The 19,369-nt window shown below is 38.1% G+C and overlaps 3 protein-coding genes across 7 annotated transcripts in view; all 3 read left to right on the forward strand.

The window, feature by feature from the left end:
* LOC141767763 (uncharacterized) overlaps positions 1–4,796 on the forward strand; it is a 6,212-nt gene extending 1,416 nt beyond the window's left edge. The window contains exons 6-16 of the mRNA XM_074635363.1: positions 401–454; positions 547–600; positions 679–732; positions 816–833; positions 1,154–1,216; positions 1,366–1,551; positions 1,667–1,790; positions 1,881–1,987; positions 2,166–2,246; positions 2,344–2,553; positions 4,278–4,796. Of these exons, the coding sequence (XP_074491464.1) occupies positions 401–454; positions 547–600; positions 679–732; positions 816–833; positions 1,154–1,216; positions 1,366–1,551; positions 1,667–1,790; positions 1,881–1,987; positions 2,166–2,246; positions 2,344–2,553; positions 4,278–4,433 (1,107 nt within the window). The 3' untranslated portion in view covers positions 4,434–4,796. The remainder of the gene's footprint in view (positions 1–400; positions 455–546; positions 601–678; positions 733–815; positions 834–1,153; positions 1,217–1,365; positions 1,552–1,666; positions 1,791–1,880; positions 1,988–2,165; positions 2,247–2,343; positions 2,554–4,277) is intronic.
* A 1,424-nt stretch (positions 4,797–6,220) lies between these two features.
* On the forward strand, positions 6,221–17,195 carry soat1 (sterol O-acyltransferase 1). 3 transcript variants are annotated; one of them, XM_074635365.1, is made up of 16 exons: positions 6,221–6,345; positions 7,475–7,620; positions 9,421–9,479; positions 10,194–10,342; positions 10,625–10,684; positions 10,847–10,954; positions 11,065–11,350; positions 11,501–11,579; positions 11,687–11,771; positions 11,858–11,903; positions 12,609–12,738; positions 13,809–13,906; positions 14,003–14,101; positions 14,335–14,470; positions 14,625–14,770; positions 15,303–17,195. In XM_074635365.1, exons 2-16 carry the CDS (start codon positions 7,476–7,478, stop codon positions 15,378–15,380), a joined length of 1,704 nt encoding a protein of 567 aa, XP_074491466.1. In that variant the 5' UTR covers positions 6,221–6,345; position 7,475; the 3' UTR covers positions 15,381–17,195. The 3 variants fall into 3 exon arrangements, with proteins under 3 accessions (XP_074491466.1, XP_074491467.1, XP_074491465.1); XM_074635366.1 differs by having other exon boundaries at positions 6,236–6,360; XM_074635364.1 differs by lacking the exon at positions 6,221–6,345 and adding an exon at positions 6,999–7,108.
* An 837-nt stretch (positions 17,196–18,032) lies between these two features.
* The window catches only part of abl2 (c-abl oncogene 2, non-receptor tyrosine kinase), a 31,159-nt gene continuing 29,822 nt past the window's right edge, over positions 18,033–19,369 (forward strand). For 2 of the 3 annotated variants that reach the window (XM_074635367.1, XM_074635369.1), the window contains exon 1: positions 18,034–18,891. In XM_074635367.1, the coding sequence (XP_074491468.1) occupies positions 18,642–18,891 (250 nt within the window). In that variant the 5' untranslated portion in view covers positions 18,034–18,641. Of the gene's footprint in view, positions 18,892–19,369 lie in introns of all 3 variants that reach the window. The other variant, XM_074635368.1, reaches the window with a different exon arrangement.

A 19,369-nucleotide genomic window follows, 5' to 3' on the forward strand; every position in this document is an offset into this window, starting at 1 on the left:
CATGTATTTTGTATGTATTTGTAGCTACTTCTGAGACATTATAGCTGTCCTGACTAAATACCTAACTAAAACTACTGTAAAACTAAATCTAAATATATAAAAACTAAAACTAACCCTTTCTGAAAAAAAATCAACTAAACTAAAACTAGCAAACACACTCTGAAAACTAGCTATAATGAAATTCAAAAGTCAAACTAAAATAAATTCAAAACTAATTGAAAATTCAAAACTATTATAATCTTGATCTTCAGTTGCATAACTTCAGTATTTTACAATAAATCCAGACAAACTTGCAGGAATCAGACAAAAAATGACAATCACATCGTCTAAGAATCATGTAACAGTTGTTAGAGGAGGAAAAGCTTTAACCCATTCTCATCCTTCTTTTCTTCACCTACAGGGTCTCTCGGGTAACATGGGAATACTGGGACCAATCGGGCCACCTGGGCAAAAGGTTAGCTGTAATTATTTGAAATATGAAATTATTTAAATGCAAAAAAAGTCATAATTTCAGTTGGTCTAAGACATTTATAACTTTTACCTCAGGGGAATCCTGGTTTGCAGGGCGTCAAAGGTCGAAGAGGTCTTAAAGGAAAGCTGGTGAGTTATGTTTTACTTTTCTTTTCACACTGTTTTTAACAGGGAGAAAGTTATTAATGAACTGACTGATTTTCACAGGGGTATACCGGTCCTCGTGGTCCACGTGGGCGAAAAGGCTTGCTTGGACTCGCCGTACGTTGCTTTGATATTCTGCTATATTGAATAGTTTACTAAAACTGTTTGCTGAAGTTATATCTGCTCTGTCTGTGTTACAGGGACAGCTTGGAAAGAAGGTGAGAGACTGTTTTTGTTTGCTTATTTCTTTGCAGGTTTGTGGGTCTTCCTGGATCTGATCTGATTACAGGTCGAGAGTGCTTTTTTATTTCTGTTCAATCAAAACCTTCAGTATCCTGAAATCACGGTTATAGTTTTCAATTAATGTTTGTTAAGAAAGCATTTTGGTGGACAGCTTATGTAGTAAACTTGAAATGATTTCAGTCTTTTATAAACTTGTAGTTGGATCTATCATTGGTCCTTGGTTGCGATTAGTGAGATTAGTCTTCATGCATTAGTTGTATCCAGACAGAGTTTGACTTTGTTTGGCCCTTTACAGGGAGTGAAAGGTGTCCAAGGCAGGAGAGGACCAAAGGGAGTGAAGGGCAAGCGTGGACCTCCAGTAAGACATTTTGTTCACACAATACAAGTGAAAAGAATGTTTGACCTGATCATCAAACTCATCTGTAACATACAGTAAAGTTTAAAGATGCATTTGAATCTTGATGGTGGTGTATACTTGCTGAGAGGTTTGTATTGTACTCTTAACAGGGAAAACCAGGTGCACCAGGCAAGCGCAGGCCTTCACAAAGACGGGGATCAAAACCTGAACCAAAACCAGGTCATGGAAATGAGCTAAGGCCCAAAACAAGACCCAGTACAAGATCAAAAGTGAAAAATGTGCCAAGATCCAGACAAACGACCGGCCTCCTGAAGCGAAGTGAAAGACAACAAAATGTTGGTCCAATCTTTCTTCTCATATAAACTTTATTTACACAATGTCCTTGTTTTGTTTTGTATTAAATTACGATAGTTGGCTGGTTGAATATCTGAATGATGGATTCCTCTGTAGCGGCCCAGGAGATGGTCTGAAGTAGATGAAGCTGAGGAGTCCTTCAGCTGGCCCCAGGGAACCAAAGAAGACCCTGCCACCACCTGCTACGAGCTGGGACTCATACACCCACATCTGAATGATGGTGAGTGGTTGGTGGGTCGGAGTAGGTTCATATGTTAATCTGCTTCGTCTTAGTCTGACTGATCGGGCACTCAAGTCGATTTTCTTTCAGGTTTCTTTTACATGGACCCCAACCAAGGCTGTCCCTATGATGCTGTGAAGGTATTCTGTAACTTCACAGCAGGAGGAACGACCTGCATCGACCCTTTACAGTCTAAGGTACACTCACTTTCACCTACAAGGGTTAACATTAACAGGCTGTGTGAGGAACAGGCTCACTTTCTTGTTCTTCTTCTTGTTTTCAACTGCAGCAACATTATAACATTATATTATAAATACACAAATAAGATGGTACCATGAATGGCTTTAAAAATAATGGTAATATTCTATTCTGTAGATTAAATTAAGTTGGGAACCAGAGAAGAAGAAATCGAAAATGCCTGTCCAGTGGTTCAGTCAGCTGCACGGTGGAAACAAGGTAACACATCTGTGTATTGATGGAGGAACATTTAATACATCTCACATCAGTGAGCCATTTCCTCACGATTAAAATGAATGATTTCTGTGTCTCATAGTTTGAGTACACTGGTGTGGATGTCGTCCAGCTGAGGTTTCTGCGGTTACACAGTCACACGTCTTTCCAGCGCATGACTGTCAGCTGTACGGCAAACTGCTCCAGTACTGCTGGAACAGCTGATTCAGCCAAAAGGATTATTCACTACCTGGGAGACTCTGGAGAAGAAATCATTTCACACCTTACCACAGTGTCCAGGACAGGCTGTGAGGTAAGATTAAAATATTTTGTTGTTGTCAAAAACACCATTTTTATCCATTTAGCAGCTTTCTCCAACTGTAAAAAAAACTGTAATACAAACAACATGTTAGTGTTACAGCGATGTACAGAGGGCATCTCAAGAAAAGAAACCGTGAGTGATACTGGTGTTGTGTTTGAGTCAAATCAAAGCCCTTTCTGGTTGGATTAAAGACAAGATTGCAAATTAGTATGAATCAGTCAAGTAGCACAAGTATGAGCAAATCAAACACTGTCTAAACATTGCATCTTCATGGTAACAAAGGGATTTAATTAATCAACAATAGGAGATTCTACAGTGTTTGTTCTAGGTCACTCCCCACAGAAACTTTTGGAACTGCCTTTAGCTTTTGTGCTCCAAGCTGCTGAATCATCCTACCCAATCATTAAGTGTGACTCAACGCTATCGTCCTTTTAAAACTAAACTGAAAACATTCCTGTTTAGCTGCACCTTTCAGTAGTCTGGTTGCTGTTCTTAATTATTATTTTAATCTTTCTTGTTTATTGGTTTCAACTGTGTGTGTTTTATTAGTATTTTTATTGGTTAGCTGCTGGTTTTAACTATTATTTGATTTGTTTTTATTTTATTTTTTTGGTTTTAATTTACAAGTCTTATTAATTAACTTTTACTGGTTGGTTGCTGATTTAATTATTTAATTTCTTTTCCTTCTTCCTAAGGGTTTTAAGTGTTTACTTATGTGTTATGTTGTTTCTTTTCACTATCAATATAGTGTTTGTGGTTGCAACTTCCGTGGTAGCTCACGCATTGTGCTTCCACCTGGAATGAAATGTGCTATATAAATAAAGTTTGCTTGCTTGCCACTGGTTCCCAACCTGGGGGTCCCGACCCCCACTAGGGGTCGCCAAAGCTTTATGGGGGGTCGTGAGGCCTTCAGGATTTTAAGGGGTGTAAGACAACTTTTTAAAAGGATTAACAGTTGGCCTATATCTCAGCATTTCATTGATTTCTGTGAAGAAAACTAAATGAAATTGTTATTTTTAAAGGTTGGATTATTATTTAAGATATAAACTTAAAAAGAACGCAGTTAAAACAGCCAAAGCTAATAAAACAATGGCCAAGCATCAGGGAGAAGAAAACACTGAATTTGTCAAAAAAGAAGCCTGTTAATAATGTATGATTGTTAAAAAAATAAAATAATACAGACAGAGAATTGTGTTAAAAGTTCCTAAAAATAATAGGAAAAGTCATCTCTGATGCAATATTCACAGGAAATAACCTGCTTGAGCAGCTTCCCACTCCCATTTATAATTATAAACGTAAATTAGTTTTATTATGTTTATTTTATTTTAGTTATTTAGTAATTTTTTTCAGTTTTGTTTTGAATTATGTACTTTTCTTTTGTTTATAATACCCAATGCATGTCTTTAAAATCAATAAAATTTGATCACGAAAAAGGAAATAATCTGCACAAAATTTATCCAAATCGTTCGTTTTACACAAACTTCCTGCAGTTATTACGTTCACTATTTGGGTTAATTGTACAGTTTATCGGTTATTCTGTACTGTTATTGTTATGCATTGAATATAATATGAAATCCATATAATAATTCAGGGGTCGTCAGTTTACTCAATGATAGAAAAAACAAACAAAACACAAAATAAATCCTTCCCCGCTGCAGTGTGCTATAGGCTTCATCTGTTCACTTCATGTTCTCTTCTGTCTGATCATTTTGCAGGTGGAGGTGGTTGTGATGGTTCGGGGGAGCACGGAGCTCCATCGAGGGGATATGGAGTTACTTCCTGTCAGAGATCTTGGCGTAGAGATGAGGTTGTTATCTCTCCTTGATGTCCCTGAGATCACCGTTGTGTTGGGACCCCTCTGCTTCTTGTGACCGATGAGGAGTGTGTATGTGTTCTTGTGTGTGTGCATGATGAGCTGTAAATATCTCCTTTATATAGAAAGCAGGGATTTATGGTGTCTAGATATTTTACATAGCACATTTTTGTCAGGATTAATTTGCTCAGTGCTGTACTGTTTTTGTGTATATTTATTGAATTGTCACAAGCTGAATGAATTGTTAGATTTTATCATATGAAGCATTATATGAATTGTTATTAAATGTTTATGTAGCACCTAATTTTATTTGTTTAAATGACAGTTAAAGTGTTTATATTACGACTCTGTGTATTCAGTGTCTCGTGATCCTCACAGGTGGGGGATGTGCAGCACTATCAAAATAAAATGTGTAAGGAAATCGAGCCTGTGCATTTGTTGTGTCTTCACTGAGCCTGACTGCACTAAACAGTGGATGCTCAACTTAAAATAGATATAATTTAGAATTTAGATTTCTAGATTTTTGCTCTTTCCTCTGTGATCATTAGGCTGTAACAATATTTTTTAATGCAACTAAAGAATGTGTAGTTTAAGATCTTACACCAATCATGTTAAAGTTTACCACAGAACATGCCAAGCTGTCATGTCATGATAGAAAACACAATTACCCAGATTTTGTAATGATAGTTGAATGTTTTTGCTTCATTCCTTGTGCGTAGAGGATGCGTTTTGTTACACACACACAGTAGGAAATGAAAAGCATTTGTCCATCTAAGACTGCTATTTTAGTATCATTTATTTGAGCCCTAGTCAAAATATTGTTGGGCAACAGTTCACATACAATATGGTGACCCTAAACATTACTTATGACTATTTTGATTGTGCACTAGTATCAGAACGTCCCATAGTGGCATTGATGTGACAGAAAAGGCCTGCGGCCAGGCAGCTGAAGTGTCCTGCGTCACAGAGTCTCTTCCAACAGACTACACGATTCACACAAGATCCTTTTTTGTCCTTTAATTGTCCGGAAACAAATCTGTGGTCATATGTGCCCTCAACCGGAAGGTTTTTGTTATATTAGCTAACGTAGTTGTTCGTGATCTTTATAAATGCATCTTTGTGTCTTTGCAGTTAATTGCATTTGCCACACTCAGCTCATATGACCAGTTTATGAAATTTATGACCCATCATGCTTTACTTACTTACTATTTGGAGTAAATTTCAAATCAGTATGCCTTCATTAGAGTAACTTTGTTCTTGTAGTATTATTTATGATCTTATTGTATAAAGAACCTGGGGTGAAAAGATTGAACAGGAACATCTTGTAGTGTGTAAAATGAGAAAGTTTGTGACCCAAATATATATGTATATATATAAATTTATATATATACATATATATAAAATGCTTTCTTTATTGAACTGGGGTACAAACAGATATATAGCAAATAAAAAAAAAGACAAAAAGAAGACAAAGGTAAAATAATAACATATGCATTTCATAATGCCAGAGTTTATTTTATATACATCATATATTAATTTAATAATTTGTTTTAAACATTGTGTAAGATGGTGCTATATTGTTTTAATTCATTAATAAAATGCAGAAAAGTTGTCTTGGTTCCTGAACATTTTTCTTATAAATATAAAATTTTTCCCAAAAATAATAAATAATTGCATGTTATTTTCAATCTTATATATTGACTTAAATATAGCATTAGATTAAACATATTTATTCCAACATTAATGACAGGCGATGGTCAACAACGTGTGATCTGGTGACGTCAAAAGGAGGAGAGACTTTGGACCAATCAGCGTCGACTGTCCTGCTCATCATCTCCTCTGTTTATACCATGGAGAAGGAAGGTGAGCAGCAGCAGACCAGACACACACTGTTGTGATTGAAGGAGTCTGAGCTCGGTCACGTCGGAGCCGGTTGACTTAACAAGGAAGCACCCGGCTGTTTGAAGCGAGTACGTATCCAGGAAGTCAGTAGACTGCATTTTTATATTTCCTTTATTGTTTATCTGTCAACCAGCTAACGTCAACAAGTGTGCTAATGTTGACTGAACCTCAGTGGTACTAGCCGCAGTTAGTGTTACTACTAGACAGAAGCGTTAACGTTAAACCAGCTGGCTTTTTAGCTCAAATCGGTGTAGTTAGCTCATGAATGAACCTCCTGTCAGACTGACTGTTACTATCAGCTGATGGGTAGCTAGCTAATCTCAACTGTCTGCTGTCTGTCTGCTGGGTGTCATGTGAGAGTGATTTTGTCAACTGGGTTTTGTTTGTCAGTTAAAATACCTTCACATTCTCATCCTCATTTTGGTGGCATGAGCTGAGTAGGTGGGAGTTTTTATGTATTTCATATAGGCTATTCGTTAATTGTTACAAGCTGTTGCCATATTTATTTAACTGCTCAGTCAGTGTCTGGTTTAATTTGTGGTTTAATTCGTATTATGCTTAATTCTTGTAAAAAATATAATAAATGTTTTTTATTATTTTGGACTGCATGGGAAGTTTTTAATTAGTCATAAAGCATACTGATTAGTTATCTGTCTGATGACAGCATTTTTTTATTTTATTTTTTTATTTTTTTTTGTTTCAGGGCCATGCTGCCATTGTGCAAGTTTAGTTTATTTATTTTTTATTTTATGTTTTAATAATACTTTCTTTATTGAACACATGCTCATTAACAGAGATACAAACAGATACAATGACAAAAAGAAGACAAAGGTAAAATAATAACATACATTTCATAATGCCAGAGTTTTATTTTATATACATCATATATTCATTTAAGAATTTAAAAGTCTTAATGGCTTTTTTGTTTTTACTATTGGGTAAGATGGTGCTATATTGTTTTAAAGGTCCCATATTATGCTCATTTTCAGGTTCATACTTGTATTTTGTGTTTCTACTAAGACATGTATACATGCTGTAATGTTAAAAAAAACAACTTTATTTTCCTCATACTGTCAGCCTGAATATACCTGTATTTACCCTCTGTCTGAAACGCTCTGTTTTAGCGCATTTTGGTGGCATGAGCTGCTTTGTGTAATGCTGCTAGTTATTTAAACTGGAGTGACCTTGTTTCTTTAGGATGGAGAAGGAGGATGACAGTGTCCTCCGCCACAGAGCTCTTCCTAAGATGCCCACCTTCCCTGATTTAGACAGCTCTTTGGACGGGGAGTGTAGTCAGGGACACCAGCAGCAAGGCAATGGAGGACACCACGTCACCAGCAATGGTAAGAACATCTAAACTCCATCATCATCATCATCATCAGCAGCATCAGCAGGGTCTATTGTTACAGTGAATTGTGTGATGCATTGTGCATGTTGAGCCTCCCTTTTTTAATTCCAGTAAATTTCCCTGGATGTGTTAGTCACTGAAGTCGTGTCATGTGTTTCCTCTTAAGCTAAATGATGTGACCTGTGGTACAGTTAGTGTGATTAACCAGGATAATCACCACTGCTGTCTGACATGTCTTTCAGAACTTTGAACACACTGCACTATCTGCAACCATCTTGGTCTCTAACCACTAGCTTACTTTACACTTACTTTACACTATACATCCTATATTCCACTTTATAAACTGCACATATGTACATATTACATTTATTTATTGTACATACTACATTTATTTATTGAGGGACTGTATACACTATGTTCACCCATTCACTCTGTATCTTTTATATCTCTATTATTGTTTTTATAATTTGTGTATACCTTTACCTCTCCTGTGTTTCACTCTTTGCTGATGTTGCTGCTTTGACACCTGAATTTCCCTCCAGGGATTAATAAAGGTTCATCTTATCTTATCTTATCTTTGGACAACCTTAAACCTGCAGTAGGCAGAATGTTTTTGGCATCACTGGGAAAAAATTACATAATAACCTTTCAGCATATTGTGATTTAAGTGATCTGAGAGAAAACTTCTGCAACTCCTCATTGCTCTGTTTTCAGGCTTTAAAAAAATCTAGCCCTTGACGGGAGACTTTGGCCAATCACAGGTCATTTCAGAGAGAGAGAGAGAGCGAGAGAGCGTTCCTATTGGCTGTTCATTCAGCGGAGGCAGCTGTCAATCACTCGCAAACTCCAATCAAACGGTCAAACTAGGCAACGCTGATCAAATATGAACCAATATTCTGTTACTGTAATGTCTATTTCTTGCCTAAAATGTTTTCAGAAACATCTTGTAGTGTACTGTTCAACCGAAAAAAGGAGGACGTTTGCTGTGCTCCGGTTGGTGGGCGGTGCTTGGTATTTCCTCAACTGATCTAAACATGGCTGCTTGTCACAAACTTTCTAGTTTTACAGCTAAACAGTTCACTACAAGATGTTTCTGAAAACATTTGAGGGGAGAAATAGGCATTACAGGTGAAAAAAAGTTGTGATAATAAAATATAATGTACTCTGCTACAATGTCAAGTTAAACCCTTTGTTGACAGATGGGTGGAGGCTACTGCTGCTTAACTGACTAAACTTGTTCGTCATCAGCCAGCTGTCAAGTCTAATAACCTGTAGTAACCTTAACCACAAGCAGTCAAATAGATGACATCCTTCTTTTGGATTTTGCAGAAGGATGTCAGTACACTTCTGCTATTTCCGAGGCGGCTCTACTTTCACAACACGATGACTCAAATCTACAGTACTCAACTATTAGCAACAAATATTCCAATCACTGTAGAAAATGTCAATCTTGAAATAGAAAGCCTTTTGTATGTGGCAGCATGTGTTATTGGACACAGACTTTAATTTTATGTGAGCAAAAAAAAACAGAGTGATTTCTTTTTATACGCCGTGTCCTCAAATGCCCCACAGAGCCAATTTGTAGATTATCTGTTCATTTATGAAAATATTTGACATGACGTGAATTGATGTTTACATTTACCAGGTAACCTGGCAACTCTTTTGGCTCTGTTGATAATTTGGGTGCGTCCAAAGCACTTAGATTTATAATGATATGTTGGAGGATTACAAAGCAGCATGTTGACAGTGTTTTATTTTATAAGCTTCAATTTGTGTGTTCTCTTTGCAATTTCAGGAAAAATTGAAGTGGAACATGTGATCAGCAAAAAGCTAGAGCTGAAAAGGAAAGCAGAGGTTAGTAAGTCAGTAGTTTAGGTGAAGAAAAGGCTCAACCTGCATGTTGGAATAGGCCACTTAGAACAAGTGATCTTGAAAGTTTATTATCTCATCCTGCCCTCAATCAATAATTTATCTCAGTTTGACACACCGCCAGTCAAAAATACTGTACATTTTTGTTTAGTTTGTACAGTTTATTCCCATCAGTCATAGTCTTTTAGCACTTACTTAAATTATTTGGATTGTTTATGTGCGAATGGGTTTTCTGTTGGTTGCATCCTCACTGCAATATGCTACTAAATCCTACACACTGGTCCTTTAAGCAGGTGGTGTGTTGAGGAAAAAAGAAAGAACAGAATGGCAGCTGATATGAAAATGAATTAAAATATCGAAATCAAATTTGTCATGAACATTTTTTACGCTTTTCTTCTAAATGGTCAGATAAAATTCCACCTTTAGGAAATGTGCTCAACATTTCTACATTCACATTTTACCTATTTAACTAATGCTCTTATTCAAAGCGACTGCTGATATTAGTGTTTCAGTGCGTTCAAGGTAACTTGAGAAAATAATTTTTTCAAACCGTGTCTCTTCTCTCGAGCTGTGTTGAAAAAATGAAAAGCGATGTAACTGTAACCATGAATCTTGTCAACTTTTAACACCAAAACATTCCACAGTTATTGAAATATTTGCAGAGTATGAATGATAACTCTTCCTGCTTCTTCTGCTCAGCACCTGAAGAGTGACCTGATGCACCAGTTTGACAGCCAGGTCAATGACTTCATGGACAGTCTCATCGAGGAGTCGGCCAGCCTGGAGCCTGCACCCGTATCCGCTGTCTTCTCACCGCCGCTGTCGGACAAGGAGAGGAGCAAACTCGGGTACTGCCTTTCAACAGTACTAGCCTGTCGAGGCAAATTTTGTTTTAAAGGGATAGTTCGGGTGTTTTGAAGTGGTGGGGTTGTATGAGATACATACACTGATACAAACATATTTTAGCCACCTAAAAAAAAATCAATATCTGTTTTAGTGTAATTCCAGATAAATACCAGATAAGTGGGGTTTTAGCACATATGGACAAACTAACCATTTCTCTCTTGGTCATACACACACTTTTTCTCCAACAATTTGCTGGTCACTGATGTCACTCTGTTTTCCTTTAGGAATTTCCGGCCTCCTCATGGCCAGGGCAAGCAGTTTCTCAGTCGCAGGTCCCTCTTAGAGTAAGTTGACACATTGATCTGAAAGATGTAAGAGAATGAAAGATATTGTATTACATTTGTTTATCACAGTGCATTTCATTGAGATTTCTGCTGCCTGAAGATGGTTATCGACATCAGTATAGCTGCACAGATTCTAACCGCCTGCTGTCTGTTTTTCTGCAGTGAGCTGTTTGAGGTGAACCACATCAGGACTATCTACCACATGTTTATTGCCCTGCTCATTCTCTTTATCCTCAGTACACTGGTGGTAGATTTCATTGATGAAGGCAGGTAATTGATTTTATTAAGCTTTTCTTGAAGTATTGAATTCCTTTAATCGCTATCACTTTTGATCTTGGTAAAATAATCTGCCCTCTCTTCTTTATCTCTTTTTACCTCAGAGCGGTGCTGCACTTTGACCTGCTGGTCTACGCGTTTGGACAGTTCCCTCTGGTGGTGTGCACGTGGATCTGCATGTTCCTGTCCGTGTTGGTTGTTCCCTACACCCTGTTCCACCTGTGGTCACAGACCCAGTCTGGGTCTTACAGTCACCCTAGGTTGTGCAGCTTGCTGTTTGGCTCTCTATTCCTGCTCTACCAGGCTATGTGTTTGGGATTCCTGCCTACATACGTGGTGGTGACCAACAGATTTCCACCTGCGTCCTGCTTCATCATCATCCCGGAACAGGTAGATGACCAATGTGGACCACATCCTTATGTAAAGCATGTTCAAATGCCTTTTGGAATATATGTAAATCCAACCTTCCCTCTTGAATTGACTCTGTGAACAAGGTTGTAATAGCTGCTGTGTCACTTTTTATTGTTTGTCTAATTCCAGGTTCGTCTAATGATGAAAGTCCACTCCTTTGTCAGGGAGAATGTACCAAGAGTCCTGACCTGGGCTAAAGAAAAAAACAGTATGTCACTTCCTTCTTTTTTTCCCTGTGTATCCATGTACAGTTCCTCCTATCCACTGTGTTCCCTTTTGGTTATGTCCTTAAGCAGTCTCTCCTTTCATCTATAGGCCCAGGTCCAGTGGTCCCTCAGGTCTCTCAGTATATCTACTTTCTGTTTGCACCCACACTCATCTACAGAGACAAGTACCCCAGGTAAACCGACCCTCTCATTGTTTTTGTTTTTTTTCCTATACAGTAGCTCATGTGTTTGGTAAAACCTTGTTTCTCACTTAATGCAGGAACCCAGTGATCAGATGGGGCTATGTGGCCACAAAGCTCCTTCAGGTACCAACCTCTTTCATATTTTAAGGCTGACTTTATTTAAAATTGCTAGCAAAGGATATTAGCCCATTTTATCACTCAATTTGACTGTTATCTTGCCATTAAATGTGTGTTAATGCTCACTATAAGCATCATAGATGTGGGTCTGTAGGGGCCTACTACGCCTACTACATTGTAAAAGTGAAAGCAAAACTTAACACGTTAGAAAACTGCATGAAATGTTATGTTTTGAAAACAAATAAAAGCTTCTTTAGGTTTAAGCAACAAAACCACTTAGTTAAGTTTAGAAAAAAAACATTGTGTTTTGGCTTAAAATAACTAAGTTTCAAAAGTGAATCTTAACAATTGCGAACACAAAGCAACTACACATCATTGGTTTCACACGGGAACTCCAGCCTCTTGGGTGAAAACCCTGTCACTGACCTCCACCCTATATGGAGTTTCACACTGTCTGTACTACAGTGCCTCACATCCGCTTTTGCTCCTGTCATAATTGCTACAGTCGCTAGAGGTTGCTGTCGTGTTCTTTTATTCCTTTTTTTGGTGATCACCCTTGTGAATGGATGACAAAACCTACTATTGGGTGTAGCAGGGCCCTACTGACCCACATCTATGAGGCTTATAACCACTGATAATACCCATTTAATGACCAGATAACAGTCTAATTGGCTGATTTTTCTGACAGTTTCTTCCATTTCCACCCCACAGGTACTAGGCTGTATGTTTTATGCCTATTACGTGTTTGTGCGGCTGTGCATCCCTCAGTTCCGCAGCATCCGCCTCCAGCTCTTTGACCTGAGGGCCATGGTCCTCTGCGTCTTTAACTCCATCTTGCCAGGTAAGATCAGCCACTAGTTTGTGGACCCTTATCAACAAATACCCTTTCATACACCCCTTAGGGCGCTTTCACAAGCCAACATTTAGTCAGCTTTAGTCGAACTCTGGTGCGGTTCGTTTGGGCAGTTGTCAACACAGTAATCGTACTCTGGTGAGTACCAAAACAACCGGTACAAGATCGCTTTCGAGAAGTGGTCTCGGACTATTTTCAAGGGGATCAAAACGCAGGCAGCCTGTGTGGGTATTTGTTGAAATGGACACACAGGTAAACGACAGGTTAACATGAGTGGGAGAGGACTGACCTGGACTTGCTTGATATCTGGGCCGAAGAGAACATACAGACTATGCTAAATAAAGTCCACAAAAACAGTGACGTTTACAAAGTAATTCAAGATAAACTTAAGAAGAAGGGATTCATGCACAGTAGATCAGTGCCAAAGTGAAAAAACTTTGGCAGCAATATATCACGATTCCCTACATAGAAGTGGCAGCTCTCGAGATGAAAAGGATAAATTTGATCCTTCGTACAGACCCATCAGCAAATTATTGCTTTTATTAGGTCCGCTGCTGCCGTTATAGATCATAATTCTTAGTCTTTAATACACATTTTGAGATTATAATTTACAGTCTTTATTGCACATTTTTTGTAATATGTACATATCAGCTGACACTTTATGTACATATTGTAATACTGACATACCTGTCTCTGTACATACAGTATATAGACATCTCCACATGTACATACTGTACATAATCATCCAGTCCATGTATATCCATCCAGTATTTATTTCTTTGCACTTTTGGTATTGTTTACAACATCCAGAACACTTGACTTGTATATAGACACTCTATTTTTATTATTGTATTCTTTTATTCCATTATTTTGTATTCTGTGCAACTACATTGAGAGAGCTGCAAAAAAAAATCTAATTCCATATATGTATATACTTGGCGAAATAAAACTGATTCTGATTTAATTTTGCACTGTGAAAAGCGCTTGTGAAAGCGCCCTTAGTCTCACTCAGTAGTAAAATGATGTAGTTAAAATGTGTTTTTTTTTTTCATTTTCAGGAGTGTTAATTCTCTTCCTGGGGTTCTTTTCCTTCCTCCACTGTTGGCTTAATGCTTTTGCTGAGATGCTCCGCTTTGCTGACAGGATGTTTTACAAGGTACTTCTCCTGTCACTGCAAGCAACAATAACATTTAATTATGTTCCTATGTTGTACTTTATGCTTGACTTAATTCATTTTGATTACACATCACAGGATTGGTGGAACTCAACCTCTTTTGCTAATTACTATCGCACTTGGAATGTCGTGGTCCATGACTGGCTGTACTACTATGTGTACCGGGACTTCCTGTGGGTGAGTTGTTTTGCTATATTTTTCTAAAAGAGCAGCAGTGTTAGGTCAGGTTTATAGGGATTTTATTGACTATTTTGCAATGATAAAGGGAATTATAACATCCGAAAAGTCATTTCTAACTGTCTGAAACACATTTTCCTATTTATTTCTAATGTAAAAATGCATGGATCAAATTAAACTTGTATGCAACTGTTGTTTTGACTTGTCTCCTCTCTCCACCGTTGTCATTCCAGATGTCTGGGAAGCGTTTCAGAGCAGTAGCCATGCTGTTTGTGTTTACATTGTCTGCAGTGGCCCACGAGTACATTCTTGCAATCTGTTTTGGTTTCTTCTATCCTGTGCTCTTCTGCCTCTTTATGTGCTTTGGAAGTAAGAGAAAAAAGCTATTCTCACACCACTCTGTTTTTATTGCAGTCAGCCAGACAAAATTCAGCTAAATCTAATAAATATTATTATTCTGTCAAAAACATGGTCAAGTTATGTCACTCTTCACCCTCGTCTCTAATTTTTCACCCTCTCACAGTGATGTTCAACTTCATTCTGCACGACCAAAGGAAAGGTCCCATCTGGAACATAATCATGTGGACGTCCCTCTTCCTGGGTCAGGGAGTCATTATCTGTCTGTACTCCCAGGAGTGGTATGCCCAGCGCTACTGCCCCCTGAAGGAGGTAACGGCTGCGTCATTGCTTTGTGTTTCCCTCTAACCACTGATATGCTCTAGTAATTCAGCTGAAAGTTAGTTTTTGCTTTGCCAGCCTTAAACCTGCGGTAGGCAGAATGTTTTTGGCATCATTGGACAAAAATCCCCATAATAACCTTTCAGCATATTCAAGTGCTTTGAGAGAAAACTAGACTTCTGCACCTCCTCATGGCTTTGTTTTCAGGCTTTAAAAATCTAGCCCATGACAGGAGACTTTGGCCAATCACAGGTCATTTCAGAGAGAGAGCGTTCATATTGGCTGTTCATTCGATGGCGGCAGCTGTAAATCACTCGCAAACTCCGATCAAACAGTCAAACTAGGCAGCGCTGATGAAATATGAATCAGTATTGTGCTGCTGTAATGCCTATTTTTCGCCTCAAATGTTTTCAGAAACAACTTGTAATGAGAAACATTTTTTGATCATATTTGCTCCAATTCTACCTACTGCAGCTTTAAGCATAGACACAAATTTAGCTTCATGTGTTTTTTTTCATTTCAGCCTTCATTCCTTGAGTCACTGAAGCCTCGCTCCTGGAGCTGTGAGAGAGGCCCGATGGCGGACTCAGATAGGCTGTGATCTAAGTTTGGACTACTGCCGGGGATCATCACTGATCAGCATAAATTTGACCAACCTTTCTTGTTACTGTCATAACTTCTGGTCTTTCAAGTTTGTTTTATTTTCTTGCACTAAGGTCATTACCAAGTCTGTGTATGAATGTATGTAAGAGATCTGCCAAAATGTTCTTTACTCCAACAGCAAAGTCACAGTGATGCCTTACTTACTTACGTTTTCAAACACAAACCCAACAAAATTACTCTTTTAGAACTTTTTTTATTTTTATGTACTATTTATTTTTCAGATGTACTCCCTTTACTTTTGCCTTGATCGACTGTGAAACCACTCCTTGTGCCAGTATGATAGAGGCAAACATGATAATGTCAGCACTATACAAACATCATTCACGTATGCAGTGGTGGTTAATATTTAACAAAGTTTGCAACCACCACTCTATTATAGATAACGTTCAGTGTGTTTGGAAAGCCTTTCGATGTTATTTATTTTCACTGCCAATAAGATTTATTTTGAAAAACGGCCACTGTTTGATGTTTTGTATAAGTCTATGAGGAACTGTGGCCTCTGTATTATAGTTTAAAGATTGCAGTCAAAGAGAAAAATGAAGGTGGCATTTGACATGCTGATATAGTTGGGAAATTATTTTATAGTAAATCTGAAACTATAAAATAAAAAAAAATCATCTCACTGAACTTCAGAAAACAAAATGTTAAACAAAATACAAATGACATTTATGCTGTATGGAGTTAATATAGTCTGACTGCTGAATGTATTCTTGATGGTTTGAATATTGACTAGCATCACAGAACGTTTCCTGTGAACCTAAAGGATGTTTTAGTTTGTTCATGACCAATGTTGAGAGTTATGTGAAGGTGAAATAACTTACTACTGTAACTATTGCAGCTGGCTGCTTGAATGTTATAACATTGATGATACTTAACTAGCACTAAGGGCTACAGATTGCTTTGTCAGATTCCGAGTACAAGACAGTTTTGTTGTTTAAATCAAAGTATACATTTTACAGAACATTTATTTCCATGTCAAACTAATGGAAGAAAGGAATTTATATGCTCATGTGTGCTTTTATTTCCTGTGGTGTCTTGAAATAATGTGTTTACACATTTGTATTATTTTGAGGAAATCACAAAGTTAAAGTTGCCAGTCCTGACATATATATTTCAATGCAGGGAGACTGTATGTACACTTGTGAAATAATGCGATGCACAATACAAAGTAAAAACCAGCAATGAAAAACGCAGTACTTCCAAAAACTGTATGACCACAAGGTGGCACTGTATTAAAGGCTTTTACTGGCTGTGATTTGTGGTCAGGAGGAGCAGGAGATGCTTCCTTCAGAGTCCCTTACAAATTTTGTAATAATAAACACAAGTACCAGCAACTTATTTTTTTTTATCATGTACAGATAATAGCAGAAATATTGGATTTCCCTGTGGTACTTACTAAGTAACTCATGAGATAATATTTATAGTTGCAAAAAGAGCCAACCTGCAGAAATGCTGTTTATTGAAATGAGATATTTATTTATGGGAACAGCCTGGTTATACTGTCATATTTGTGTTCATTGTGATCTTTTTTTTTTTTAATGGCTCATTGTCGGGTGACAATTTTATGAATCAGTATGTTGTATGTCTGATATATTCTTTAAAGACGCGTCAACGAAGAACTATTAAGAATTTTAAAAAATGAAGTATGTTTCCTTTACCTCTTTTATTCAACTGTATCTTTTATGAATGGGTTGTACATAAGAAATGTTGTATATAATGGTCAATGTGCCAATTAAATATTATTGAAACAGTCTTTATTTATTTCATTTCATTTCAAAATGTATTTCGAACATGTAGAATACAAAAAAAATAAAGAAAAATATTGTATTTATTAGTATGTTTTGCACTTATGAGTATATTACTGTTCAATTGTTTGGCATCTGCAGAGATATTTTTATTAATGACTTATACATTTCTGTAGTTTTATATTATAACAATTGCATACCTATATAGAAGAAGTATAAAATTATAATGATTCTGATTCTGATGTGTAATTTTACAAATCCCTAGGATTGTATTTATTAGTATGTTTTGCACTATGTGTCTAGTTATATTACTGATCAATTGTTTGGCATCTGCAGAGATGGTATATTTTTTTTATTAATGACTTTCATACATTTTTGTAGTTTTATATTATTATAACCATTGCATACCTATACAGGGCATATCATCTTAGTTTTTTTAAACAATATTTTTATTGAATTTTACATATAGACATATATAAACATACAGACAGACTAACAACGAAAACAATGAAATGTTTAGTCAGAATTTCAAAGAAAGAGAGACATGACATTTCATGTATTTCACATATCTAAAAAAGAAAACAAATACAATAAAAGATAAGACAAAATAAATAAATACCTAAAAGAAGAAGAAAAGAAAAAAAAAAAAATTTCAACAATAGCAGTTTCAATTTGACTGACCCCTGCATATTATATATTAGTTACATGTTTACTATAGTGCAGATCATTTCACATCTATTGAATCATGATTGTGTATCATCACTCTGCGTTGGCTTGACAACAAAAGCTGATGTTTTAAGCTTTTCTCTCTCGAGGACTTCGTGATCAGTCAGCCCACGTCAGGACCCCCTCCCCTCCCCTCCCCTCCCATCCCCTCCCTCTGGAACCGGACTCTCTGGATCTGTTGTGACCCGGTTGTGTGTCGGTGCTGCCGGATCCCGGTGTGACAGCAGCAGCAGCAGGATCCCGGCTGAGCCCCCCCGCCGCCGCCGCCGCCGCCGCCTTGTGCAACACATCTTCTTATTCTGCGGTAAAGATGGCGGCGTCAGAGGGGGCGCGTAGCAGCCGGACGACCAACGGCTAAACGGTTTCTGACAAAAAGCTCCACATTTCAACCGAATCTCTCTCCGTCCGGTACCGTTAATATCTGCTCGGATACCATCTGGATCACCAGGAATAAAGACAATCCCTGTCACGCGCCTGGGCTGTGATTTTATTGTTAGAAGGCAGCAGAGAGAGAGAAGAGGAGGAGTGGGTGGGTTTCAGTTGATAGCTGTTAGCTTCACAGGCTAGCCGAGCGAGCTAAGTGAGCTAACGGTGAAGAAGAGGAAGAGGATTTAGAGGAAGACTACTCGGTTCCAGGCTCCAGCTTCTTTTCGGGGGGAATGTGAACCGAGAGGTGCTCAAGAGGAGGGGGGTTTGTGCTCACTTCGGTCCCAAAAGCGTACCGGGAGATGGGACAGCAGGTAGGCCGCGTCGGTGAGAGCACATCGACCGGACTGCAGCAGCAGCAGCAGCCACCGCAGCCTCACCACGCGTCCACACCGCACCAAGGGAAGGGGAACCGGGACCGGGGGAGCGGCGGCGGGAGGAGACCCAGAGAACCGGGCAGCGGCGGCGGCACCATCGGGACACCGCCGGGCAGAACCGCTGCAGTCAACGTGGTGCCAGACCCAGGGATCAATATCTTCACACAGCATTCAGGTAAGTTCATAATAATAATAACATAAAGAGAGGAGGTGTTGGGTGGCAATAAAGGAGTAGCTGAGTTCATGCTAGTTTGACAACGTTAGCGGAAATAGGCATGCCAACCAAGCTTTCTCATCCATTTTACTCTATGAGGGTTCATTTGTGTCTGTATACATGACATGAAGCTCTGATAGAGCAGTATGTTGGCGCATAGTGTGTGTGACCTGTATACATATCAAAGTGATTACAGTAAATACATAGTGGTATTTAAATAGGTATGCCAACCAACCTTTCTCATCCATTTTACTCTATGAGGGTTCATTTGTCTGTGTATACATGACATGAGGCTGTGTATAGATGATTAAACTGCTCTGATTTGACACAGATATGTTGGAGCATATGTGTGTGACCTGTATAAATATCAAAGTAATTACAGTAAATACATATTGTGTGTGTGTATGTATATATATACACACACACACACACACACAGT

Source organism: Sebastes fasciatus, chromosome 5, assembly GCF_043250625.1.
Source record: "Sebastes fasciatus isolate fSebFas1 chromosome 5, fSebFas1.pri, whole genome shotgun sequence".
In the NCBI taxonomy this organism is placed as follows: domain Eukaryota; kingdom Metazoa; phylum Chordata; class Actinopteri; order Perciformes; family Sebastidae; genus Sebastes; species Sebastes fasciatus.

Bases quoted from the DNA above. Each gene is read 5' to 3' on its own strand.
- soat1 (XM_074635364.1), top strand. From the start codon at position 7,089: ATGACAAAAAGAAGACAAAG. The intron at 10,955-11,064 runs GTAATTGATTTT...TTTTTACCTCAG, and splicing joins GATTTCATTGATGAAGGCAG to AGCGGTGCTGCACTTTGACC. The intron at 12,739-13,808 runs GTAAGATCAGCC...TTTCATTTTCAG, and splicing joins CTTTAACTCCATCTTGCCAG to GAGTGTTAATTCTCTTCCTG.